The sequence below is a fragment of the Scophthalmus maximus genome, chromosome 9, assembly GCF_022379125.1.
Source record: "Scophthalmus maximus strain ysfricsl-2021 chromosome 9, ASM2237912v1, whole genome shotgun sequence".
Taxonomy (NCBI): domain Eukaryota; kingdom Metazoa; phylum Chordata; class Actinopteri; order Pleuronectiformes; family Scophthalmidae; genus Scophthalmus; species Scophthalmus maximus.
The window spans coordinates 23,903,501-23,912,500 of NC_061523.1; the positions used below are offsets into that span (position 1 = coordinate 23,903,501).

General features: G+C 45.6%; 1 protein-coding gene across 4 annotated transcripts in view; it reads right to left on the reverse strand.

The window, feature by feature from the left end:
- The window catches only part of LOC118319124 (protocadherin-1-like), a 157,634-nt gene that overhangs the window by 139,379 nt on the left and 9,255 nt on the right, over positions 1 to 9,000 (reverse strand). For all 4 annotated transcript variants that reach the window (XM_047334363.1, XM_035649247.2, XM_047334364.1 and 1 more), the window contains one exon: positions 4,190 to 5,021. In XM_047334363.1, coding sequence (XP_047190319.1) covers positions 4,190 to 4,999 — 810 coding nt within the window. In that variant the 5' untranslated portion in view covers positions 5,000 to 5,021. The remainder of the gene's footprint in view (positions 1 to 4,189; positions 5,022 to 9,000) is intronic.

Below are 9,000 nucleotides of genomic sequence, written 5' to 3' on the forward strand. Positions count from 1 at the left end.
ATCAAAACTGAGTGCAAACGCCCACACGGCAACATCTAACGGCCACGCAGCGGGTCAGGGGCATCCGACGGGTGGCACACGAGTGAATGTTCCTCCCATTGTCAAAACAAAGCCGGACCAGCATCTGGCTGCGATCCACCTTCACACGCCCAAACCAAAGTGAATGGAGTCGTACGAGCAGTCGGCAGATTGTCACTTAGGATGTTCTCATTACGCCTCACTATCTACACATCTAATACATTTTAATTGCGCTCATTCAATGCCTCGCCTGCTGTGGAGGAATGTGGGTCGGCATGTAAGTTTCCAATGAGCTGGTTGTTGAACAGCTGATTTAAACGTCCCAGGTGCTGCTGGTGCAGCGTTTCTCCAGCCTTCACCTGGGACTCACAGTAATGTAATTAGTTGGTTCTTTTTACATTTTAAGGCTGTTTTTATGCCTTTGAAGCAGAACTGGATCTGATCCAAGCTTGCACTCAGGAAAATAATCTCCTAAAAATTTTAGGTCCTACAAAATACTGGTTTCCTGAAAAACAGATCTGCCAGAGGAATATTTTGAGCTCATTTACACAAACAATATAAATCATCATATTTGGGCCAAGGATACAGAAATCTATTATAAACTGTAAAGTGGCAATGCCAGATTTTTTTTGGAAAAAAGAAATGGGAAATATACGTATTTGCTTTTTGTTGCCAAGAATAAGATGAGAGGATCCATACCACTCTTATAGATGTACATGAATATACTGCATGGCCACAGCCAGCATCTTGGTTAGCTTAGCTTAGCATACAGACTGGAAACAGGGGGAAACTGCTAGCCAGGCTGTTGCAAAACAGCACTAAAACTGTCAGTTTAACAATCTGCAACTATTTGTTTGATAATTTAATTAATTTAATTTAATAATTATTAAAAACTATATATTTATATACTAAACATTTATATTACTGTAAAGTTTACATATATTGGTATTTGGGATTATTTGTTGATAAATAAAACTGGTCAGAATTAATCGATAATCGTCAAAACATTTGTCCATAATGGAAACAATCATTAGCTTTAGCACTATGTGCTAAGCTAAGCTAACCAGCTACAGGGTGTAGCTTAACTGGAGTCCCACAAATGTCACCCTTCTTCTTTTGGGGGAAATGTTAGCAACTGGAATATTTAGCAGTTTCTACAATAAAAAAAACTAAACTTTGGTTTTAATAAAGAATAAAGAACGAGATGAGATAGAAAATGTCACGCGAGCGTTTAAATGAACATACGAGGAGGAAATCTGTGTTGAACGGGCATCGATGCAGCCAACGACATCTTTGAGGGATGTTCACTTCACAGACTCCGCTTCACACATAATAAATAAATCTGGTTTCCTGCCGGGTATCACCGAGTGTGACGGAACCGCCAGCGGCGACCGTCGAAGCCAGTGATCCAGGTCAGAGAAGGCCGAGGTTAAAGAAAAGCATTAAAGTGTAATTATCATTTCTTGCCGCCCATTGATTTCCTTTTTTTCCCCCCTTCTCTGGTCGCTGGCTTCGAGCAAGTGGAACGTCAACGTTACGGCACAATACAAACACTGTAAACAGGGACCGGAGTCTCTGCAGGTTCAAACGTCTTCTGCGCATCGTTCCAATCAAACCATCCGTCTGTTTAAAGTTTGTTCCTGAGAAGAAGAAACCCTGCAGCGTGCAGACTTTCTGCAATAATCCATCACAGTTAACATCCTGTCTGGTTTATTGTCCACTCAAGTACATTATAATATTACGATGGTGAGGTTTAATATTCCTGTTGTTGGTTGTAATTGTTTTTAGGGACTTGTATGTCCTTATTTTTTATCACTTTGAATCGTGTCCTTGATTTACTGTTGCTGTTTTTTTTTGTGATTTTTTGTGATTTATGTCCTTTATAGCCCAAACATTTACTATTCTGCACTCTTTGCACTATTGTTGTTTTGCAATTTAACCTTTTTTTTTTTGCTGCATTGAAAATGAGGGGTTGCCCTCAATCGGACTGCGAGAAATAAATAAAGGTTAATAAGAAAATATGGTGGTTCAGTGTGGACACATTTTTTAATCATATATTTTTGGTGAAAGCAGTGAGTAATGATGACGGTCAGACCCGTCAAACGTTCTTCGGCCTTTAATGAGAAGACGCTTCATCTGAAAAGTGACAATAATTTTTTTACGCTCGTCTAATTCTTCAAAGAAAATTTTACATTATTCGCCAATTAAAGGAAAATGAAAAGTTATTATTTCACACCAGATATTTCAGTATTTTTGTCTCATCTAATCTGATGAATCCACAGTTGAGATTAGTGGCGTTTTACAGTTGAATGAATAAAAGCGTTTCAGTGTTAAAACTTTTCCTTGTTGCATTTTTAACAAAATAAATATTTCATTTGAACGCAACGGCTGAAAACCAAAGTCCACTCACTCGCCTTTTTGTTGCTTTTGTTGCGTTGCTAATTTGGTCATGAATATTTAAAAGGAGGAAAATAATCTCAGCTCAAGGTCGACGTTTTTAAAATCTCTGTGTCTCCGACTGCCCGCGGAGGTCATGAGATGGAGTTGTGAAGTTTTTAAAGGATCCTGCAAAACAAAAGTAAGTAAGTGGACCTTGAGTTAAAGTGCTATTTTCACGTCAAGGATTTTCTTTCTCGCTCGTTAATATTGATGTCAGAAATTGTTGCAGCTTTCAGAATCTCTTCAGAGGAAACTAAGGCGACACCGGTGGAACAAGTGTCGGGATTCTTTTTTCTACAGTGCCGTTGAAGAAGCCCAGAGCTCAAAGGTGAAGTAGACTCAGTGGTTAATAAGTGACGACTCGCCGGCCCGATCCCACGCCCTGCTTCACCTCGGCAGCACCGTCTGTGTGCACGGGGGGAATCGAGCAGCGTGTTGTGTGTTGTCACTGCAACGTTCAAGTGGACAGAAGAAGAAGAAGAAGAAGAAGTAGTTTGAATTCTCCGACACGAGCCGCGACAGATTCGTCCTGAACGAAACTCACTTTTTCATTTCACGAGCTCCGTGTGAGGAGCAGAGTCGGTCGGTCGGTCGGTCGGTCGGAGCGGAGACAAATATTTGTCAGTAAATCTGTTGCTCAACTGAATCCAGGTTTGAACTTTACTCTTTGGATGAAACTCGTCCGACGGTCGTTTCAATTCTTTTCCCTTTAAAACCTCCCAGAAGTGGTTTAAGGGGTAAAACAAGCATAACTCCCTGTATATTAAAAATATCCCTGTATCTTGTCCAATCCTTCATCGGGTATTGATCAGCTTCCTGTCAATCACGTCATCAAAAAGTAACAGTTATGGTACAGAAAGTAATGAGGAGCTAACTATTGATTAGTTCCACTATTGATGATTATTGTCAATGATGACGATTGTTAATATTATCATCGACATCAAATCGTTACGTTAAGAAGTTGGAACTTTTCAAAATGTTGCTTTAATATATATATATATATATATATATATATATATATATATATATATTTATTTTATTTTTTTTTGTTCTTTCAGCATAATGAATTGAAAATCTACTGTCGTGTGCATTTAACCAGAAGTGTAGCACCAGATTCTGGGCCCTGTACATAAACAGTCTCCGTGGGCCCCGCAGCTATGATGGTGATGAGTTAATAATACTGTGTGTGTGTTCTAATAGTAGCTAGCGAACTCCTACTGTATTCAGGTAATAAAAGTTACAGTTAGCTACAAAGCTAGCGATAGCAGCTGTGTGTGTGGATATCAGCTAGCTAGCTGCCGTAGCAGCTTAATTGCTTAGCAGCTTAATTTCTTTCTTTCGAAAGAAATTAATAAACAGTTGTTTTCCCTTGGATTGTTTTTAAATCTCTTTTCTCTTCTGGGACCCAGACTTTACTTTCTTGAGGGAACATGACAAAGTCACTGGTCAGTAGATCAACTGAGAGATTCTCGCGCTGAGTCGTGATGGTTAGAAGTGAGAGGGCCCCTCAGAGAACCTCCACTAGAGTCTCAGAGTCTCTCAACCAAACTATTCAGCCAACTTTTTAATTCATGTTATGACACTAATAACTAAAGACCTTTTAATTCCAGGCTTTCCACCCACGACCCCCACCCTTGGGCCCTGGGTAGTCCGTCCCCCTGTCTGGACGTGCTACTCCCGTGCATGTCTAGACATTTACAGTATATGTACAGTGACCAGTTCCCCGACTGACCTGCAGCACCGAGTGTCCCAGCGGACTGTTCTCCAGGAGGTCGGCCTCGTAGTGGCTCCTCTCGAACTTGGGCGAATTGTCGTTCTGGTCGGTGACGGTGACCCGCAACAGGGCGCTGCTCGCCCTCGTCGGCCGCCCGCCGTCCACCACGCGGATGTTCAGGTCGTACGAGTCCTTCCGCTCGCGGTCCAGGTTGCCCATGACGACCAGCTGCGGCTGCTTCTCCTCCGAGTCCAGGGCGACCTGCAGGCTGAAGAGCTGGTCGGAGTCGGGCCCGGTGCTCAGCGAGTACTCGGCCACGCCGTTGGTGCCGGAATCCCGGTCCGTGGCCATGGGGATGGCGAAGAGGGCGCCGATGTGCGTGTTCTCCGGGATGGAGAGCGTGAGGATGGGCGAGGCGAACTGCGGCGTGTTGTCGTTGATGTCCAGCACCTCGATGCGGCCCTCGATCAGCCGGGGCCCCGAGCCGAGGCCCTTCCCCATGTCGGTGATCGACACCTCGAACTCCAGGAAGCACTTGTCGCCGTCGAACATGTTGCGGCAGTCGTGCATCTTCTCGCGGTCGATGGGGATCTCCGTGGTGTAGATGTCGCCCGTCTTGCCGTCCACGCGCAGGTAGCGCGAGCCCACCTCCAGCTTGTAGAGGTGGCCCGTGTCGGGCAGGCCCTGGTCCGCCGCCAGGCTGCCGATCAGCGTGTTGGGGGGCTGCTCCTCGGGAACCCGATACAGGATGTCAGTGGGTGCGGCGTCACAGGAGACCAGCAGGGCGACCGCCAGGAACAGCAGGACGTCCCGCCTCAGCGCCGCCATGTCTCTGCACGCCAGCGCCGCTCTGGAAGAGACGGACAGAGGAAACTGATTAATGTCTGAGCCCCTGACTGAAGATCTGGGGGATCTGTAGGTCACAACATTTAACACCGGCAACGTCTACTTCCGCGTGAGTCCTTATCTATTGTACGATTTACGTTAATGGCACACGGGTTCATTTGGTTGAATGTTTTGCCAAACTCCAGTTGGAGTTGGAGACGGGAGGAGAGTCGACCGACGCGGCACAGGATTTGGCGTCGAAAGCCGAAAAAGCAAAAAGCGCAGATTTGGCGACGTGGGATTTTAACCAAAAAGGAAAAAAGAGAAGACATTGATGAGGAAACATCTGAAAACATTAGATCATCTGGACGTTATACTTCAAATCTACACGCCAAAACGTATGTTCCCCATCTGCTTCGTCGGGATTTCAGACGTGAAAGCTGATATCTACCAGTGGATACGAGTGCGGAATTCAGGTCCTGAATATCATTTCTCTCTTTCTAGGACTTTTCCACCTCTGATTTTCCAACTATTTAAGGTTTCAACATGTTATGAGACAGGTGTTCAGTAAATATCAGACTCTTCCAGGTCCTCCGCCGGCTCCCTGAAGGAAACCTGATAAGAACCGACCCCGCGCTCGACGCTTCTCACTGACAAACTGACTCTTCACCTGGAATCTGCCGTTCGCGGCGCTTCGCTCGAGCCTCACTCCTCCACAACCTGACTCCCTCCGCCTCTCCTCCGCCTCCCTTCCTCCGCCGAGCTCCTCGGCGACCCGTTAATCTCAAGAACGCTTTTTTTTCTCTCTCTATCTCGCTCTCTCCTCCTCCTATCCTTGATTCGAGGAGGAACCTGGAGAATGCTGAGCAGGAAGTCTAGATGCTCTCCTCCTCCTCCTCCTCCTCCTACAACTGCAACACTGAGCATACTGTGTGTGTGTGTGTGTGTGTGTGTGTGTGGGAGTAAAGTCTTGTATATGTGAAACACAAGCACATTCATTCTGCGACTTGAAATGAATCAACAATCTTCCCGTTGTTCTCAAAGCCGAGGCGATAAAGTTATTTTAACGTCAGTGACCCTGAACGCCTCACAGGAGCGTCTCCGTGACATCATCTCCGTGCGGCTTGTGGGTTTTTTTGTTGGGATTTTTTCAACTGTCAAACTTCCTCAAAAAGAAAAAAACAACTGACAGAAGTTTTGAAATCAGAAAACAGGAGTTTGTATTAATTTGGTCCGTTGATCTTTTGAACATTCAATCGATGACTGTTTTGCTCAAAGACAATAATGAACAAAGGTTCATCGCGAGTTCCAACAGATCAAATCTTCGTCCGACCAACTTTCAAAATATATATATATACAAAAATCAATCAAAAGAGATTCTGTTAAAAATGAAAGAAAAAGCAGAAAAACAAAAAAAACGCCCAAGGTTAAAAGAGCAAATGTTGCTTTTGTGCATCTGTTCATCTCAAGTGGCGACAGCTCTGCTCCCTGCTGTGACACACACACACACACACACACACACCCCCATTCACAGTCATACTCGGGTAATTAGGTGTGTGTGTGTATGGGGGGAGTTAACTGTGTTTGCAAGTGTGAATGTGCATGTGAATGCCTCTGTGTGTGTGTGTGTGTGTGTGTGTGTGTGTGTTTCCAGTGTACAAACACATTACAAGTGTGTGTGTTTCTTTTCTCACATTTTTCTCCAGAGCTGCCAAATTACCCCCCCCCCCCCCCCCCCCCCCCCGCCCCAGGACCTCTGACCTCTGACCCCATTTCACACGTCTCCGTTGGAAACCGAAGCCGAGACAAACGCTGCTCGCTGGCCGACGTCCAGTCTGCTCGGGACTGAACCGTCCGGTCGGACGAGTTCCTGCTTTTCACTCCGAGAATGTTAAATATTATAATGTCGTAGTGTTTGTTTTCATATTGAGTGGAAATTAAAGTCATATTCTTCTGTGATTTCTGTAAGAAATACTCGACTTGACAGTTTGTTACAGTCGTTAACTTCTCTGATTGTGAATGATAGGTAAGAGGACTGTTACCATGGTAACTGCCCCGAGGTGATATGTCCAGGTTCACAGTTCAACGTTCTGTCCGCGATTAACGATAAATATCCGACTTGTGCGTTTCACGCGGACACGTCGCTGCCCTGCTCTTTACCTGCAGGCAGAGCGGGTTCGACACCGACCTGGCGGGTGAATAATACAAATGAGGAGAAGACGAGAGACGGAGTGAAACTTCTCACACGGCAAATCAGGAAGAGACGAGATAGATTGATGCACTCGAGATTCTTTAAATCTAAAGTTTAAACTTTGACGCTTTTAAAAGTTAAAAATATATATGTAGCCAAACGTAAAACGTAAATTCAAGATGTTCTGATGCCAGAATCCAGGCGGACGTATGTTCAGAAACATCGGGGCCGTTTCCAGAATTAGAAAATAAAGTTTCGCGAAATTTTGGATTTTGTAAAAGAACGAAACCCTGAAGCCGAGTTTCACTAGAGCTCCGCGTGGGAAGCCTTGAGTTTCAACAGATCCGAGCCACAACCGGCTGTCGAGGCTGCGTCCGACCACGCGTTACATAAACCGAGGAAAACATGTGGACGCCCAAACGGGTCGTGAGAGTCTCCGGGTCTGAATTAACCTCGGGGGGGTCAAAGGTCGAGAGAGCGGAAAAATAAAACACAAAGAAAAAATCAAAGTGCTGTTTGTTGATGTGCGGGAAACACATGTTGATACGTCCGCTCGCATGTAGTGCTTGTTGTGGAAGTGTGTGTGTGTGTGTGTGTGTGTGTGTGTGTGTCTCCTTGGGGACGGTGCCGGGGGAGCCAGAGATCGTCCAGCTCGTCCTTTTTCCCACAGTCTGGAACTTTCTCACCAACCAACCAGCCCTGTGTGTGTGTGTGTGTGTGTGTGTGTGTGTGTGTGTGTGTGTGTGTGTTTGTTGTGTGTGTGTATGACAAAGACACTGGGGAGGATGGGACGGGTGTAAGTGTGTGTGTGTGTGTGTGTGTGTGTGTGTGTTTGTTGTGTGTGTGTATGACAAAGACACTGGGGAGGATGGGACGGGTGTAAGTGTGTGTGTGTGTGTGAGTGTGTGTGTGTGTGAGTGTGTGAGTGTGTGTGTGTGTGTGTGCGTGCGTGCGTGCGTGCGTGCGTGCGTGCGTGCGTGCGTGTGTGTGTGGGCTAAAGGACAGTAACATTTCCATCCGTGACGAGCCGGAGCAGCGGCCTCCCGAGTCGTTTGCGTCTGCAGCTGGAACGGGCGAGAGACACGGACTCACAATGGGAACACACAAAGAGAGAGAGCGAGAGAGAGAGAGGGGGCGTGTCCAGACGCCGGTGCATGACAAAGCCGCTCGACGGGCCCGTTACCTCCCGCGGTGAGGTGAGCGTTGTTATTCACATGATAATGTCCCGCAGCTCAACAGCTACTGTACCTCACGTCACGTCAGGCAGCTGCAGTCCCCCGACGACGCCGCGACGCAAATCTACCACCGTGGAAACACAGCGTGCAACTTTATCTCCTCGTGATTTCATGAGATACTTTTAAGAAAGACGATGCGGGAATTGAATGAAAAATCATCAAAACAGGAAGCAGGTGAGTTTGAAAACAGACAAGTCAACAACGCAAACAACTTTACGTTTGAGTTCAGTGTCGAAAGTGACCGGCGTCTTCGTTTTCGGCGACTTTTATCAAAATGGCCGCCAGCCCCGACGTGATGCCTTCAAATGTCACAAAGCGCAAAACTCAAATGAACCAAGTTTTCATCTTCACTCACGAACCAAAAAACCCCAACATGTAACCATCTCATTTGACTTTTTCTTAGAATTCTAAGTATTGATTATGGAAAATGTTGCCAGTTCATATCAATAAAATCAATAAAACCCCCAGCAGCTCTTAAAAATGTGCAAATTCTGACCAAAAATGACAAATTCTCCTCTTTAAAACATCTGAGAGGATTTTTCCCACTTCACAAACGTGAGGTTATATAAAACCCAGAG